An 18,493-nucleotide genomic window follows, 5' to 3' on the forward strand; every position below is an offset into this window, starting at 1 on the left:
TAAATGTATTTTCATATATAGTAAAGGTAAAGGTTTCCCTTGACATTAAGTCCAGTTGTGTCCGACTCTAGGGGGCAGTGCTCATCTCTGTTTCAAAGCCGAAGAGCCAGCGTTTGTCCGTAGACACTTCCGTGGTCATGTGGCCGGCATGACTACATGGAACGCCGTTACCTGCCCGCCGAAGTGGTACCTATTAATCTACTCACATTTGCATGTTTTCGAACTGCTAAGTTGGCAGGAGCTGAAACTAGCAACGGGAGCTCACCCCGTCACGTGGATTCGAACCTCCGACCTTCTGATCGGCAAGCTCAGCAGCTCAGCGGTTTAACCCGCAGCACCACCGCATCCCTATTTTCATATATATATAACACAATTCTCATAAATGCAGAAATAAATATTATTTCATCATTCACAATTACTAAAGTAATACAGAAATGAAGTCTCTGCTCTATACATAATGATTATCATCCAATTAAATCTTCCAATCTAAAGGAACAGCATTTCATCTAACCAAGTGTTAAATGTACCTGTACGGTGTAAAAGACTATTTTGTAATAATATTTTTTCCAGATATTCTTTCATCAGGTCCTTTAAAATTACTCTTGAGTCTGTATACTATTTTTCCTACCACTTTCCTCAACCTAATGTTTACAAACTTAAAAAATTAACATTAGTTGTATTCTACCACTGAAGCAAAAAAGTTAGAAGAAGTACCTTTCTTCCCTTGCTTCAGGACTATTTTGTGAAGATGATGCTGATTCTTTTTTCTTCTCTTCAGATTCTTTATCATTTGATGGTCCATCTAAAATGCATATATAATACATAGAAAGAAATACTAATATTTCAATATTTCAGTTTATGAAATAAGGGAATATCTAAGATAAGTAGAGGAAGATCAGGGAGTGCCTGACAACCATGAATAAATTTAAGTCTTCAGGGCCAGACCAATTACATCTGAGTCTCAGAAGAGCTTATAGATGTCATCTTGAAACTCTTTTCTCTGATCTTTGAGAAATTATGGAAAATGGGCATACTGCCAGAAGAATGGGGAAGGGCAAATGTTATTTGAAAAAATGATAAAAAAGGCCATCCAAGTAACTTCAGACCAGCCATTTTCATGCTGATATTGGGCAAAATTATGGAAGAGATTATTAAGCATTGAAATGAGGTGGAAATACTGAATTTTAACTTTGAAAAGCATTTGAAAAGACTTGCATGACATTCTAGCAAAGTTGCAAAATATGGGGTGGGTTACCATACAATTAAATGGCTACAAAGCAGGTTGAACAAATAAACCCAGTGAGTGTCATCAACGGTGTCATGTCAGGCTAGAGGGAGGTATCACATGATGTGTTGCTCCATTCTAGGCCCTCTACTGATCAATATATGACTTGAATTAGGGGTCAAAATATATGACTATCAAATCATATATAGAGGGGACAACAACTTCTTAGAAGATAATGTCAAGATTCAGAAGGATCTTTACAAGCTGGAACAATGGATAGAAACCAATATGATGAATTTCATTAAGGACAAATTATTTTTTAAAAAAAATAATTTTATTAAAGTTTTCAATAAACATAGTAAAAACTAATACAAACTAAACTAAATGAAAAAAGAAAAAGTGCAGAAAAAAGAAAAAGAAAAAAAGTAGAAGACTACAAAGACAATAGAGTGGCTTCCAACCTTTAGCACACCAAGCATAAGCTAATATACTAACTTTTCACCCTCTTTTAAAGTTACAAATAAAAGAAACTTATCTCTCCATAGCCTAACTTTTATCTATGCACAATCCAGAAATCATCATTTTTTCAATCCTGGTTCAGCAAAAAGTCCATTAGGAGTTACTGGAAATATCAAACAAATAGTTTATCCCTGGTCAAATAGTCCAACTTTATATTCTTTCTTTTTGCTCTGCACAACCTTGACCAATCGTTCCTATGACATTTCAGGATTTGATCTTTCATCACTTTTTGGTATTTAAAAGAAGTCTTCAAAGCTTCACCAGCCTACTTGATTTCTTGTTGGGGCTGTTCCAGATCCAGATCCTTTTCTTCCCAAAAAGAGGCATCTTCCAGAATTTCTTGTCACAGCTGTTACATGTCCAAATCCTTTTCTTGATTTGTCTTTTGTATTCCTATTTTGATCTTAATTTTGTTGTCCTCATACCTTCAAGCTCTATAATGTCTATGTCAGGTAAAAGTTTTTTAAAAAATTTTTCTCATCGTCTTCTAAAAGTTTATCCATTGAAATCTGTAGCTTTTCTGAGATATTAGGTATTAATATTTCAACCCTTGTAAAAAACCTGTTTATAATAAGAAAAGTTATAGCCAGCTTAGCCATTTTAACTCTTTTCTGCATGTTCCTTTGGTTCCCTCTAGTGTCCATTTGCAACTTTCATCAAGCCTCAGTTCCTATAAGGGTTTAGTTCTGTTTAAGTTGTTTCCCACAACTATATTATTTCATTATATACTTGTTTTTCAAGTCTTACAGCAAAAATAACCAATATACCAAATCTCTGTGGCCTCCCAGTCCATTTAAAACGTCCTTAAATCAAAATTCCTTTTCCCCCTGCTTTTTGCCAATTGTGTATTATTTTAAATTGTTGAGACTCTATTTAAAATTTCTTAAATCTGAAGAAGGTAAAACTCAGCAGGTGTCAAATTTTGTTGTTTTGAAGGTCTCTAATATCCATAAAGTGATTAAATTGAACATTTCCAAAAGTGATTAGAAAGTGAGTTTATGTCCTTATGAAAGGCTCCACCACTGCTGAGAGCAAGAGAGTATTCCTACGTCAGCAGGAATATGTGTCAAGATCAAAAGAAGTATTCTTTTCTCTCGGATTTGTGTTGATCAGACCACATCTAGAATACTGCACCCAGTTTTAGGGAAGACATTGACAAACTGGAAAATCTCCAGAGGAAACCAGCCAAGATGATAAGAAGCAAGTGGGAAAGGAATGGTTAGAGGTTCTGATATATTTAGACTGCAGAAGAGAAGATCACAGAGGTATGAAACTTCTCTTCAAGCACCTAAAGGGCTGTCACATAGCAGAAGGGACAGAGTTGTTCAGAGTTATCCCAGAACAAAGACAAGAAATAATGGGTCTAAATAACAAAGAAGTAGAATTCAGCTGGACATCAGGAAAAAAAACCTTAACAATAAGGTAAGGTAACTATGGAAAAAACTGCCTGGGGGATGGTGGGTTCTACTTCTTTGGAAATGTTTAAACAGAGGGTAGATGGCTATCTGTTGGGATGCTCTTCCAGTGTACTTCTGCTCTCTGCCTCGGGGCAGAGATAGACCTAGATGATTTCCAAGATGTCTTCCAAAAGTTGCTTTATATGGTTCTGTTATTTATTCAGCATACTGCATGCATTTAAAGCACTTCATATATCTTACCACAGTAATTGGTATACAAGGATGAGAAAGCTGTATTTCTCCAAATGTTCCTGAATTCATAGCATTTCTCACCATTGGTCATACAGTATTCATTGAGAACCATAGTTTAGCAGACCCAAAGTATAGGTTTTTCATTTCTCCCAAGATTGTAAAATAGCAACTCCTTAAATGTCACTTAACACAATGTAGCTCAGATAATGTAACCAGAAACATCTAGTTCTCAATGATGCTTTAATTCACATCTAACAGTATGGACCAGCAAACCCAGTTTAAATGTGAAAGGCAGTTATAACAATCCTGACTCTTCAAAAACCTTCCTGAATACACATAATTCTCATTTTTCAATTAACAGTTTTGTCTAGTTGCTAATCCACAAATGAAAAAAAATCTTTACATTAAAATAATTATATTCAACTGAAAAGACAACAAAAGTAAGAACCAGTAACTGCCTTACTACATGCATTATTTATTTTAAGGAGAAATCTATACTATTACATCTATACTAATATAGAAATAGAAGACTCACATTTTACCTGTGCTAAATCACCTGACAAATTTAGAAAACATCATGAAGGTTAAGAACATGTCAACCACATTTCTTTATTTTTTACCAACTAATTCTACTTCAGTACAATAGTTATTCTTGGAAGGCTCTGTGAAAGAACAGTGTTTTAACCATCTTCCTGAATGTTAATTGGGAGGAAACCATCCTGTAGAAAGTAAGATGACCTTGATGGAGATATGCAGGAACTTAAAAAGGGGCTTAAGCTTTTCTTAAGTCCAGAATGAGGTAACATTCAGAAATGGCTCAGGCAGACACCTCCCTAATTGTAATGGGAAGAAGGAACGACCTTGAGGAACAGGGGTAAGAGGCACTACCAAGACAACAGTCAGATAAAAGAAACCTGAGTCCAGGGTAGAATTCTAACCTGAGAAAACAACTCAGACAAGACCTTCCCTAGGTCCCACAAAGCTAAAGGGTGGGATGGGGTGGGGGAGCACATTCAGGCTTACAAGATTCTTTTACTATAACCTTATAATAAAAGTAGTATTGGCCTGCATGACTTTGATTTCCTAGTCTGGTCCACCTTAAAGGGCTGATAATTCACTGAATTATAAGGAGGAGGAGGAGGTACAGCACAGACTTGCAAGATTCTGTTATCTCAATAAAAGTACTGTAGTTTCAGCCTTCTTGTGGATTGATTTCCTGGTCTGGTCTACCTAGTGAGACTGATATTACTGCACTTAGCAAATCAGTTATTTGTAAATCCACCTGTGGTTGGTGTTGCAACAATACTGCAGCAAGGTGCTCAGGAGACAATGGCATGCCCTGAGGATCGGAGGCCACTCCACTAACAAAGGCGACCTTCAGCCTCTCTTGAAAGAAAATAAAAGACTTGCAAGATCGATGTCAGCGAGACTGATGTAGATAGTCTGGGTGTTATCTTGGATCTAAACCATATAGATTAGAATAATTAAGGCTTATAATACAGGTGCATGATGGACCAGAGAAGATTATTATGCTTGGCAAGACAGAAGAGAGAAGTCAAAGAACAGGTAGAGTATATGGATGGGATCAAAAGAGATTACTAGAGTGTCCATAGAAGCATTACAGGTTATTACTGGAGACAGGTGAAAATGTGAGCATTTATCTATGCAGTCACCAGGAACATGAACCTGACTTGATAACAGCTAAACTACTTCAGTTTTTTACATCTTCAAATATAAGGTTCTACTTAAATACGGAGTACTCTCCAGATTAGTATGCAGTGAACCTCTATGAACTAGACAGTTGCTTGTGCAGATGGGAAGAGGATTATTTCTGCAACTCTCCCTGAAGCCTCCTATAATCCTAAAATTCTGTTCCAGAACCTCTCTCTTTTCAAAAAGGCAAGTCTGGAGCCGTTATTTTTATTTATGCATTCCCAGTGAACATAGAACAAATAATGGGGTAAAATCATAAAATCATGCACCCTTATTTGAACCTGTTTGTAAATTTAAAGCGTTTTCAAATGCGACTAACACTGAAGTGTTTTATTTTGCCTAAATTAATTTGTTTTCAGTATTTCAGAAAACTAGATGTCAGACTAAAAATTGTAGTTTAAAATCTATGTGGGCCTCTAACAATTAATTATCTAAAAGACTTAATGCCAGAAGAATGCCAGAAATATAATATCAAGTTTTGATTTTTAAGATTAAGGTATTTCTATTACTATGCAGAAGCAAAGAATTATTGTAGATAAATTACGGACAGAAATTTTAGTCAACAATCCAATAAAAATATAGACAAATTATTTAATTCCTGTGTAACTATTCCTTTCAAACTTCCACTGGTCAAAAAGGTGAATTCAACTTGAGCACCTTCTCCTAACAGCATTCACATCATTTCCCCATTTATTTAAAAGGACTCACATAAAAACTACATTTAACAGTATCATATCCATCCATCCATCCTGTTCGATTTATACGGCTACCCATCTCAAGTACATGATGCTGGGTGACTCACAACATTAAAAACAAATAAAATATATATAATACAAAAAGTAAAAGAAGAAATAAAATACACAGCTGTCAGAGAATCATAAAAAGCCCTCAAAATAGACAAGAAATGGGCTCCATCCCACACCCAGGGCCTCAGGTTTGGGCACAGAACCAGGTCTTCAAAGTCTTGCAGAAGGTTAACCTAATCTCAGGAGGGATGTTCCAAAGGTGCATGCCATGGCAGAAAAGGCTCTCCTTCAGGTCCCACAAACCGACATTCTTTGGCTGATGGTACCCACAGCATGCCTCTCCTGCCAGATCAGATAGGATGTGTAGAGATAATCAGGAAGAGACAGACCTGTAAGTAACCTGGCTCCAAACCATGTAGGAAGATGAATTACCAGCACCTTGAACTGCACCCAGAAGCAACTTTGCTGAGATCATATGTTCATCATGGTGTATATAGTATTAAAAAAAACAAAAAACCCACTATTTGTGTGCTTGAAGAACTTTAAAGCATAGCAACTTACAGCAGAATTTTGCCATCTCTTTGACACTAATTGGGAAAGCTATGCTTTCAAATTACCTTTTCCTTCAGATATGCCAAAGGCAAAGATACATTATTTTCTGAAAACTGTTGTTTTTATTTGAGCTTTTCTAATTCTTGGTATAAAAATGAAAAATAGCTTTATCATCAGCAGAGAACATTCAAAAGGTAGAAGCTTGATTACAAAATAAATAATTATTCCATGAACATTATTCTAATCTCCAGAATGGTGGTATACAACTCACACCATTCTGATTGTAGGCTGGCTAAGATTCTTGGAAGCTGTCATTCACATCTAGCTAGAGAAAACTATCTACAGACCTTGAGAGAATTTACAAGGTACATTCATCAGCATTATTTATCTCTGGGTCCTTTTTTTTTTAAGTTTAGTGAAAATTTACTGTAGCGTGAGGAGCTTCAAATAGGTTTCCACAGCTTACTGGTCTGCCTTCAAGATGCTGCATCATCATCATCATCATCATCATCATTATTATTATTATTATTCCCTTTTATATATATTTAAAAATATATTAGATTATATTTTAATACTTTATTGTAAAAATCTTAGTTTATATTTTAAGGTTTCACTATAGCCTCAGTGCATTAGGTTTAAAGGTAATTTTTAAAAAGAATTTGAATTTCAAAATGCTCTTTTCCCCATGCTTCAACCATTCTCAGTTGTCTAACACATACTAAACTACTTGAGAATTCTTCAGGGTATCCATCCTCCCCACCTGCACCCATATTCATCAGCCAAACCTAGCAGTCAGTAGCAAGTAGTATGATCAAGAAGGAATATCCCTGAGGCCTGATGTTGCATTCCTCACCACAGCCAAAAGGCCAAAAACCATAAGGAGAAACTGGTTATGCAAGACTGAAATAAGGAGTTAATATTTAGATTAATTTGAAAATCAGATGGAAAAGAAAAAATGCAGAAGCTTGATGCAGCTGTACCTAGTAATTTCTTCCACGATTTAATGAGAGATTTTGCTAGAGATGTAATTTCTTCATCTGTGCTTTGCTTTCGAATTGCATTCACAGACATTCCAATTCTTGTAGACTGAAAATAAAGATAGTCATGGCTATTAATAACAGGTATTTGCAAGTCAGAATATATATGCCATTAAATCCTCCCCAAAATATGTCAGAACAGTTATTCCAAAGAAACCCCCTTTATTGGTGGTGGTAAATATAAGAAGTTTTTTAATCGCATATCAAAGTTGATATACTGTAAATAGCTGAGGTAATGGTGATCAATAAATGATATAAGGTTTCTATATTTTCTTAAAGGTACACTATTAGCATAGCAATACAAGTTATTTCAAGCAGATTAATAAGATATTAAGAATGCTTTTATATAAAGAAAAATACCAAAGCTTATCTTAAATTTTAAATTTTATATTAAATTTTAAATATATTAAATTTTACTTATATTATTTATGGCTATGGCATGATGGAGGTTTAACTTTCCCGACTTTCAGCTTTATAACTGAATGTAAGTTTTGATTTCAATTTCTTTGTGAAATAAAAGTGATTAGGTTTTTTTAAAAAAAACGTTCTGGGCACAATTAGCAAGTCTGACTGTGACAGGGACTTGGCTCTAGTCTGAATTATTTGTCATATGCAGCATAACCTGTTTACCTGATTTCATTTTTGTGCATTTTCTTTTTTTCTTTTTCTTCTTTTTTATATATTTTCAAAATAAAATATGCTGTTCTACTGCCAACTACTGTGCTAGAAAAAAATTGTAAGGAATTTTTATAACTGAACAAACCAGGCATCATTGATAGTTGTTAAAAAGAATTAGCATCCAGTTTTCAATGATCACACAAATTTGTTCTGTTTTAATCCTATTCCATCTGAAACAAGCTCATGTGTAACAAAAATTAACATAAATTAAAAATAAACTGGTCCTTTTCTGTTAGCTACGGCATAGATGTTCTGAAGCTAACAGCTTTGTGTAACTATCAGTTCAGAATAGTGATTTCTCATGTGTGTGTATAACAGAACTGTACCTCGTTTAAATATTTACATAATTAAACATGAATATTTATTACAGATTAGTCAGAAAACAGATGAAATGTCTTGAATGTATTTTATTCTTTCAGTTCCTTTGAAAATTCAGTTTCCCTTATCACCTCATCTGCAATTTCAGGTCACCAAAGAGAGAGATCTCTTCATAGCAGATCTGATGAGGGAACTATAGTAGCTTTCCCTTAAATGTGTTATGAGGTAGGCTCAAATCCTGATTTCATGACAAACTTAGAGATGTCCTTTTATTTATATTTATATTTATATATATATATATATATATATATATATATATATATATATATATTTCTATTTCTATCAGGATGGTCAGCTTTCTACTTTTTGTGGAATAATACTTTTTATTTTATATTTTTAATACTTTTTAATATATATTGTTTTTTATTTTAACTAACTAGAGTCACTGGGATTTGGGAGGCACATACATTTAATACATACATACATACATACATATTTCCAAGACATGTGCTAACTGCTATAGCTCAAGTATTGTATAGATACAGGATACATAAGCATAATTCTACTGACTTGCTTTATAGATGCAATAATCGTAACTGAATATAATTTTTCCTTATCAATATATTTGCAGCATTTATGTTATTAAAGACAGAAATCAACATCTGAAGCTTTGTTTTTGTAAGGAATCCAAAATATCCCACTGATGAATGTTAGCTTCTACTTCTCCGTGTTTATAGAATAATCAACTTCAGTGTTTGCTGATGTAAAAAAAGCATACCTGTAACAATTCCAGTGTCATGGGCATATTCTTAAGTTCCTTGAGTAAATCAAGAGCCCCTGCCTGTAAAACACATTGTAAAAGATTAAATATACCTATTGCTATATAATTAAAAAACAGATCTAGTATCATTATTTCATTCATCCCCAAATCTATAATATGAATGCTAGTGAAAATGCTATTGATAAACTTCTGAAAAATATGTATTCATGTTTGCTCCAGGAGCAACTGACTTCTCTTCCCAAAAAACATGAACTGGATCTATCTTAAGATAAAGGCTCTCTGGATGAAGCAAGTAACTTTTAATTAACATCTTCTGAAGAACACTAATTTTTCCCAATGTCCTGCACAAAACAGAAATTCAACCTAAAAAAAAATGATTGAAGTAGCACAAAACCAAATTCTATACAATATGTCCTGGTGGGGGTGAACTACGTTGTTGACAATTTTTCATTAGATTTTCACTAGTGTAATCAGTCTAATTTCTATTTAATGCTGAACTCCTAATTGATTTTTAAATATAGTAAAAAAGGACAGCATTCAAATTAGTTTTTAGGGTACATCAGCTTTAGGGTACATTCCTATACTGCACTGCTTAAAAGGCTATTAAGATTTGCAAAAATCTGCTTCTCTGGCAACATGTAAGACATGAGTATCAAAAAGAAATATCCTGTTGGAATGGATGAAACAGAACTGAGTTGTAAGAGTGATTTAATGGAATATAAGCACAGTATATCAAAAACACACATTTGTACTGTATTAACCTTGTTCTTATCACAGAGAATTTCCCTTCCATTGAAAGAATAAATTTCTTTTAGCTGACAGAATTTAAAAAAATAGTCAATTAATGTCAACTTCATATTCATATCACAACTACTGAGCACTGAATCACAGCACCCTACAATTATAAAAATTCCATACAGGGAGACAATTCAAATTAGACAGTTCCCATCATGCTTTGGTTTCATGTCACAAGTATTTATTGCTCAAAATAAGGAACTCTGGTGATAGGAAAATATGAATAAAATGTCCTTTGCCTAAAGCAATCCATCTTCAGGACACATGAGAATTTAATCAGTTAGTAAGGCTTCTCTGCTTAGAACCCCAATAGATACAACTTGAGATTCCATATACAAACAGCCAAAACCAAACTCCATGCTGCACCACTTGGAGGAGTCAGGTTTGGTGTGGTGGTTAAAGGCACAGGGCTAGAAACTGGGTGACCAGGAGTTCTAGTCTTGTTTTAGGCATGAAGCCAGCTAGATAACTCTGGGCTAGTCACTCTCTCTCAGCCCTAGGAAAAAGGCAATGGTAAACCACTTTTGAAAAATATTGCCAAGAAAACTGCATAGACTTGTCCATGTAATCATCAGAAATCATGACTGACTTGAAGGTCTTCATGAATAATGATGTGGTTGTCTGAAATGTCTTGCCATAATACATTAATCCTCACATGCAGGTTAGCATTCTCTCTTGGAAAAAAGTTAGGAATTCTGCTCTACTTTGGTATCTGGCCACTCATGAACACTTAATAGGGTCACAGCCTTAAGACACAGAACATAATAAGTTGCCCCATTCAAATCTTATATTGAAGCTCCAAGGATAAGTATATATTCAGTCCCATAATCTCCTCTCTTGAGGATCGGTGGAGGAGATGTACTAGCAGAGTACTTGGGTGGCATTTATCCCTTTTCTCTTATTCTCATTTATTTACTGTTCATCCAAGTTCCAAAATCTCCCATACATGCAGCATTCATCTCATACACAGTCCTTGGAGACTATGACGTTGCCACCCAGTGTTTAGCATTAGTGACCAGATTATACTGTGTTGGTTCTCCAGGTTGGTTGTTTATTTGCTCTATATTTTTGCATACTACATGATAGAATTATTTATTATTGTAATTGTGTATTATTTTTAATTGTTTACAATTATTATTTACAAATAATAATTTGTAAAAATTGCAAATAAGTATGTAAGTTGCCCAGTCAGGAATGAATGGAGTGGCATACAAGACAAGTAAAACAAATAGCAAAGTTATTCAAGAGGCGAAGATGCTCCCTTTCCAAATATACAGTCAAAAGGAATACTATATTTATAGTCCTTAAAGTCACTATCTGAGATTCAGGAACCTGCTAGGTTGACTGACAAATCAATATGTTGATTTTTCAGGATCTATTTCATCCCAGATGCTGTTCAGTAAAGACTTTCATAGTGATGCAGGTACTGTTTGTTTGCTGCCACAATAATTAAATAGTACAATTTAGTACTAAAGGTGGTCCCTGAATTACGATAGCAATTGGGGCCAGGATGCGGTTACGAAGTGCAATGTCACACGACTGCATCGCTTAGTGATGGCAATCCAGGCACTCCCGGTTGCCCTTTAACCCTAAGATATGTGGGTCGTTAAGCGGAAGGCAGCAGGAGTCCTAGGTAAGGAGTGTGGGGGTGCTGCAGGGGGGTGGGGGAGTCCCTGGAAGGCCCAGCATCAGCCACACGTGAGTTGGGGGAGGGGGGGTGCTGCGGGCTCAGATGCAAGCAAGCACAGGGACGCCCAGGGAAGGAGGACGCAGGGTGCGTGCATGTGAGTGCAGGGAGACCGAGAGAAGGAGGGCATGGGGTGCATGCATGCAAGCGCAGGGAGGCCCAGGGAAGGAGGTAGGGGGCATGTGAGTGCGAGTGCAGGAAGGCCCAGGGAAGGAGGGCGCAGGGTGCATGCGTTCAAGCGCAGGGAGGCCCAGGGAAGGAGGGCCTGCGTGGTACACAGGAAGACAGGGGCGGGTGGGGGGCTTATTAGAGCAATTTGCAACCTTCCTTGCTGGCTTCCCTATTGACTTTGCTTGTGGGAAGCCAGCACTGAAGTCACAAATGGTGATCATGTGACCATGGGACGCTGCAACTGTCATAAATGCGAACTGGTTGCCATGTGCCTGAATCGCAATCATGTGACCACCGGGGCACTGCAATGGCCAGAGCTTTGAGGACTGGTTGTAAGTTCCCCTTGTTCAGCACCGTCATAATTCTGAACAGTTGCTGAACAAGTGGTTGGTAAGCAAATACTACCCTGTATAGGGTTTCAGTTGGCACAATGATAGAAAACTGAGTAGAAAAGTAGAGTCAATGAGTAATGAATTTACAATGTGACCTTTCCTCTTATTGTTCTTAGATGGCTAGGAGTCTGAAGGATGAGAAAGAAACTCTAAACATGTTTAAGTGAAATGTGTGCTACTACAAAGGTTATACCGGTCAATCAGTCATGTAAGGATAGAACAAAATGGAGGCAATGAGTTCTGCTGGAATGCTATCTGACAGGATTGATCTAAGAGGCAAAATGGTCAGGTGGTGAGCAGTAAATTGTTCATGATGATGATGGGTCAAAAGGGCTTTACGCAGTACCAGGATTACTGATCCATAACAATGGTCTTCCTGATTAGCTTAGGTGCACTTGGATATTAAAACTTCTTTCCCTACCTTTTCTACTGTGACGTTATACCCTGAATTTAAACTTTGGGCTGCCTGCTTGTAATATGGTTATGTTCAGCCTGGATAGGGTTTTTCTACAGTTCCTGGTTTCATAATCAGTTGTTGGGAATAATAATAATAAGAACATCACAGGTTTGATTAGAATTCTTCATTGTGTTTTAATCATGCCATAATTAAAACTCTACTTTAATATTAATTTATATTCTTCCAAAGCAGATTTCAAATACGAAGAATAAAACACTTCTAAAATGAGCATTATTTATTACTACCTTATTTTACATTACAAGCAATTCTGATTAATACTAGTATAATTTTCAATTTTTGCAAATTTCTCCACTGCTTACTTGTTATTCTTTAGTCACCCTCCATAGACAGTAACTAGTAATCATGATCTCAACTATTTATTTTGCTAGATATAGAAGTCATGATTGGTATACAGGTAGCCCTTGTTTACTGACCACAATTGGGACCAGCAACTTGGTCATTAAGTAAAACAGTCACCAAGTGAAACCGTGAATGTGCTTATGATCTTACTTCAGTTTTCCTTTGCTTTACAGACCTGCAAAGGTCTTAAATGCAAGGATTGGTTGTAAAGTTACTGTTTCATCACTGTTGCAACTAACGGTTGTTAAACGAGGCAGTAGCTAAACGAGGACTACCTATAATAGATATTGTGGTCCTCTGACAACAATTGTGATATTTTTGCACAAATAAATGGTAAACACAATTTCTACTAGATTATAAACATAACAGAAACCAGTGAAATCTCCAAGTGTACTTGGATGATAGACATTTTCTGCATTCTTAGAACTCCACATTTATTTTCCTTCTTGGCCACATTTATCAAAAAATGTATCTACTGTATTACATTTACCTTATTTTCCAGAATTAAGTCTCACTGAGTTCAACAGGACTTATTCCCACATAAACAGGCACAGTATTGCAACAGAAATAAATAATTCATCAAGATGACCATGACCAGTGTACTTTTTTGCTATATGTGTAAAAAGTACCAGTGTACTTTTAGTGCCCAAATTGTTAAACTTTAAATATAGATGAAAGCAAGACTTTAAATTTATCAAATAGTACTCCTTATTTCATTCGAATTTCAGAATTTACAACGATCATATCAAGCTTGATTGAACCTTGTGATTATTCATGTTCGCAATTATGCAAAATCTCATATATACATACACATGCACACACACACACACACTGTGTGTGTGTGTGTGTGAGAGAGAGAGAGAGAGAGAGAGAAAGATTTTTGATAATATCTTACTAGGTTGACTTTCTTTCACTTTTGTTAGGCAATATTTCTGACAGCAAGTATCTCAACTAATTTCAAGATAAAATTTCCAAGAAACTGAAGCCATCTACGTGAAGTATTACTGTAAAGCAAGTATTAAAAACACCTTTCAAAAATACTTTCTAAATACTTAAGTCTGCACAATACACATACACACACAGCATGATTGCTTCTTGCTTTTTTCATTAATTTGCAAAAATTTAACATTTACTACAAAACAGTTCTAAAAGGACAAATAATATTAATTTCTATTATAACTGCAGCCTCTTCCCTTATTAAGTAATACAAGAGAAAAATGTTTTCCATTGATTTCAGTTGTGAATATGAAAGCACTGTTTAGTGGCTTGCCACTATAGACATGCTCAACAATACCTTGTTTATCTAGTATTTAAAGATATCCTCATTCACGTATGGTTATAGTATTGTTCACTTACTTGGTTTTAATACATTGTTATATGATATTTAGAAAATAAATGTCACTACTACCATTATGCCTTTTGCTAAGACATGTTCTTTGTCCTAATGCTCTCAGATGTGTTGGGACTACCAGAATTCCCAGTCAGCCCATGGCAAGTCCCCACAGGAGCTTATAATAAAAAACAGAAGCAGTTATAAAACTACGGTAGGGATGCATGATCTGTAGTTTATTGAGTTCATGTGGCCTCCAAACTGTTTTTATGGCACCTGAGTCCCTAAAATATTACCAAGAAAAAAAAACCTCCTGAAGCAAAAGATAAGCATACACAACAAACAGAGACCTAACCAGGCATTTATATGACATTATTGTCCCATCAGCCTTCCCACTTTGATCCTCATGCTCCCCCCACCAAAAAAAGATACAGTTTGGCTGTGTAACACTGGAAGATGGCCAATCTCAGCAATTGAATAATGTCACAAACAAGCTTTATGCACCATAAGCTCATTATTATGGTCTAGCAGCTAAAATGCTTTACTCATACTGAGAAGCTAAAACCAAATGTGTACCTAAATGTCAGTACAGAACCTGGTATTTTATGGGAAAATTCCAAATGACAGTTCTGCTCAGAGCGGAACTCATAAAAAGACCTAAGTACACATGAGGGCACAGCTTACATTGTTAGTCTTCTTTGATACTGTGATATAAATCCTTCTAAGATCACAGCCCTGTGTCCTTTCTCTTAAGAAAGTTTCTACTAAACATATTGGGGCACAGTAAATTTATGAACACTGAAAGTTGCCTTGTATGAATCAGTCCCTTGGGTCATCCATTATTCCACAGATAACACAATATAATCTATACTGGCAAGCAGTGTACTCCAGGGTATCATAAACTTTTTTTCCCAGTTATATACTACAATGCCACAGATCAAATCTTCTACATGCCCGTATGTGCTCTATGATATACATAAAGCTCAAGCTTAATGTATCAGGCATTTAGAACTGGAACTTTAAGCATACATAATGGGCGGAAAGGAACATTCTGTTGAAAAATTTCTAAAACCTCTGCCTCAATCCAATAGGAATTCTCCCTCCCTCTCTCTTTCTCTCAGATATTACTTTATGCTATAATCAAAAGGTTGCTAATTGGGAGCCAAGTTTCACTAAATTTGGTGGGTTTTATCTTTCTTTATAATTCACATGATTAAAATTCAGCTATAACAATCTAATATTAAAAATATTCTAAACGTTTATTTAATTTAGCATGGAAAACAATAGATATGAAGATTCTAAGCACATAGGACTGTAGCTATTGCTAGTCAAGGGTTTATGAACTTCGGAAATAATTTTATCATTTATATTTTGAAGTTTGATTTAAAACCACCCAAGGATACATGAGTGTAGTTCATTATTACTCCATTTAAAATACTACTAAAATCTGATTCTATGCTCCATGTCTTAAGAGGCTATACACAGATGTGTTGCTGTCTATAACCAACAGAGAAAATTCCTTCACACCTACTCAAATGTAGGTTCCACTAAATTAAATTTTATTTCAGGTATGTGAGTATAGAATGGCAGCATAACGCACATGGAAAAAGGTTTAGTACACTCTGATTCTATATCTAATAATAGGAAAAGCTACTGCTTACCTTTTCTTCTCTAATCTTACTCAACTGCTCTTGATTTTTGAATATCCATATGTGCAACATTACCTCTGTCAACTTGAACCTATTCATTATACAATAAGGTAATTCATTACACTGAATATACTATAAAAAGCATTAATAGTTACTAATATCAGTATAATAAAAGCATTTATAGCTCTTAACAATGCCACCATATCATGACTCAAGCAGACTTAAAAAGAGAACCAAATGGAAATAGAAAAAAATATCTCAGTGTATGAATCTGCATATTAAATCCATACTTAAAATAAGAACATGGGACGGCTTCAGCCAAAAATTATTTTTAATTAATAGCAGACATATTCTTATCCTAAAAATAGTGTCAAGGCTGACTTTACTCTAAAATTCATGTTGTATATTTATATTTTAAATAAAACATATTTTAGTACACAGTATCACTTTGTGCAACACCTTTATTTTTTCTGCAAGTAACTAGATGGAAAATAAACTGGAACATACATAAGCAAGAATTTTAATTATCCCAGGCTAATGTTTTCATTAGGTTGTGATTTTCCAGGAAGATGTAGCTTTGCATCTCACTATAATGTTTCTTTGATAAGAGTACCCAGAAGTTCTTTCTTGGTAGTCACAGAATGTTTTTCCTATATAATGCCAATCACATATCAAATTTCTTAGCAAAACCAAAAGCTTAATTCTGCCAACATGCTTCTTCATCAGACAATTTACTTCAAGTGTGTTGGCACTTGAGATTGCCCAGAGATACAGGAAGTTGCATCTTAGCAACATCTAGAGACCAGAGGCTCCCTATTTCTGGAACATGTAATCCTATTTTAGATTGGTACTTTTAAATTTACAATTATTTTACCTTATCTTTTATAATAGAAATGTATAGTGTGGGCAATCAAAAGCATTTTGAACCAAACATTTTTGTTTATAGTATCTACTGTAAAAAAAGATTAATAAACATTACAATAAAACATTTTCAGTTTTCACTATCCACACAGTAAAAATGCAGTCAATCCTATTGAAGCACCATTTAAATTTCAGTATGATATTCAGCAAGAATCTCAAAGGATGCTCAAATTTACAAGAGGCACAGTTAAAAACAACACAGTATAATGTATAGTGCTGAACTGCAAAATGAAAGCTTAGATATATACTTATAGTGTAAGTGTCTTTAAGATATTTTTTACTATAGATCCTATAACTCCATACAACCAGAAAAGCCACAACGTCTTCGGGAAAAGGAGAAAAGGGGCTGGCATCGCATTCTTAAAGAGAGAAAGGTAGCAGTGGGTCTTAAGAATAGAACAGGGAGCTTTCCGCCAACCCCCCCCCCCCAACATTAATATGGCTTTAAAACACAGGCGAGCCTTTGACTCTCTTGGAGGCGGCGGTAGGACCCTAATTTTCGATTTTCCGGAAGTGAAGAACTGGGCCTTACGCCAGGGCAATAAATGCCGTTCACAGGACTCTTTCTCTGGATTTGAATGTGACGTACGACTACGGCGCATTACAAACCCGGAGAGCTACCAGGACTGGCTCAGACACGGAGATCAGGGTCCCGTCGAGCGAACTGCGCTTTCCACAGATGACAGTTGGGACATCACAAAAGAGGAACTGCGAGCGAACGAAGCTTTCCCTCCACTAGCCCCTCTTTTATCCGCCCCCCCGGAAAAAGGCGGACGCCCCGTTGAGCGTGCAGCGCCGCTGATTGGTCGGACAGAAGTTCAAGTCGGGCGCGCGAGGGGGCTAACGGGCATTTCTCCCTCCCTCCCGGTTGACCTCACCGCGTTTTTCTTCTGCACCATCTTGTCCATCTTCTTAGCGATGCGGATGATTTCATCTTCGGTGCTCATGGCGGCTGCCGGGGTCCGCGGCGGCGCCTCCCTCTGTAATGGGCGACTGACGAGAAGGAGGGAGCTTCAACCTTCAACGCTGCTTCTACCGCCAGGAATGACGAATGCCAAAGCTTTCAGCGCAAAGCAAAGATGGAGCCGTCAAGCCACTGTCGGGGTCGCTGTGAACATCAACCGGCCTGACCTAGGAGCGACAGCTCGGCAGCCGTGGCGCCAGGCCGTGCTGATCAAGCCTCGGTAAAAAGAGCCAGGCAATGCTCCGGAAAACTGAAAACATCGATTAAGGGTAAAAGAGGGGGTGGAGCTTCCTTCACCCTTCATAGCTGTGCCCGCCCAGCGGAAACGGAGGATTATAGTCTGCGTCTAGAGAAGTGCAATGTCGCTGGCTGAAAAAGACACGAAGAGGTAGACTCTTTGTTAACTGGTCCACCTCGGGATGGGTGGCTGTGAGTTGTCTCGTCTTGGCGAATAGAAAAAAGAAGCAGCAGTGGTTGCTATCTCAGGGAGTTAACATAGCTCTGATCGTTAAATTATTTGTTTAGGAGTAAGGCACGACGGCAATTGCC

General features: G+C 36.4%; 1 protein-coding gene across 2 annotated transcripts in view; it reads right to left on the reverse strand.

Annotated features, from left to right (window-relative positions):
• The window catches only part of TCEA1 (transcription elongation factor A1), a 30,464-nt gene extending 12,293 nt beyond the window's left edge, over positions 1 to 18,171 (reverse strand). Inside the window, exons 1-5 of one of the 2 annotated variants that reach the window (XM_063299287.1) lie at positions 17,859 to 18,171; positions 16,072 to 16,150; positions 9,216 to 9,278; positions 7,385 to 7,490; positions 715 to 802 (exon numbers count right to left, since the gene is read on the reverse strand). In XM_063299287.1, coding sequence (XP_063155357.1) covers positions 715 to 802; positions 7,385 to 7,490; positions 9,216 to 9,278; positions 16,072 to 16,150; positions 17,859 to 17,914 — 392 coding nt within the window. In that variant the 5' untranslated portion in view covers positions 17,915 to 18,171. The remainder of the gene's footprint in view (positions 1 to 714; positions 803 to 7,384; positions 7,491 to 9,215; positions 9,279 to 16,071; positions 16,151 to 17,858) is intronic. The other variant, XM_063299288.1, reaches the window with a different exon arrangement.
• Between the last annotated feature and the right edge of the window lie 322 nt (positions 18,172 to 18,493).

Source organism: Candoia aspera, chromosome 3 (assembly GCF_035149785.1).
Source record: "Candoia aspera isolate rCanAsp1 chromosome 3, rCanAsp1.hap2, whole genome shotgun sequence".
Lineage (NCBI taxonomy): Eukaryota > Metazoa > Chordata > Lepidosauria > Squamata > Boidae > Candoia > Candoia aspera.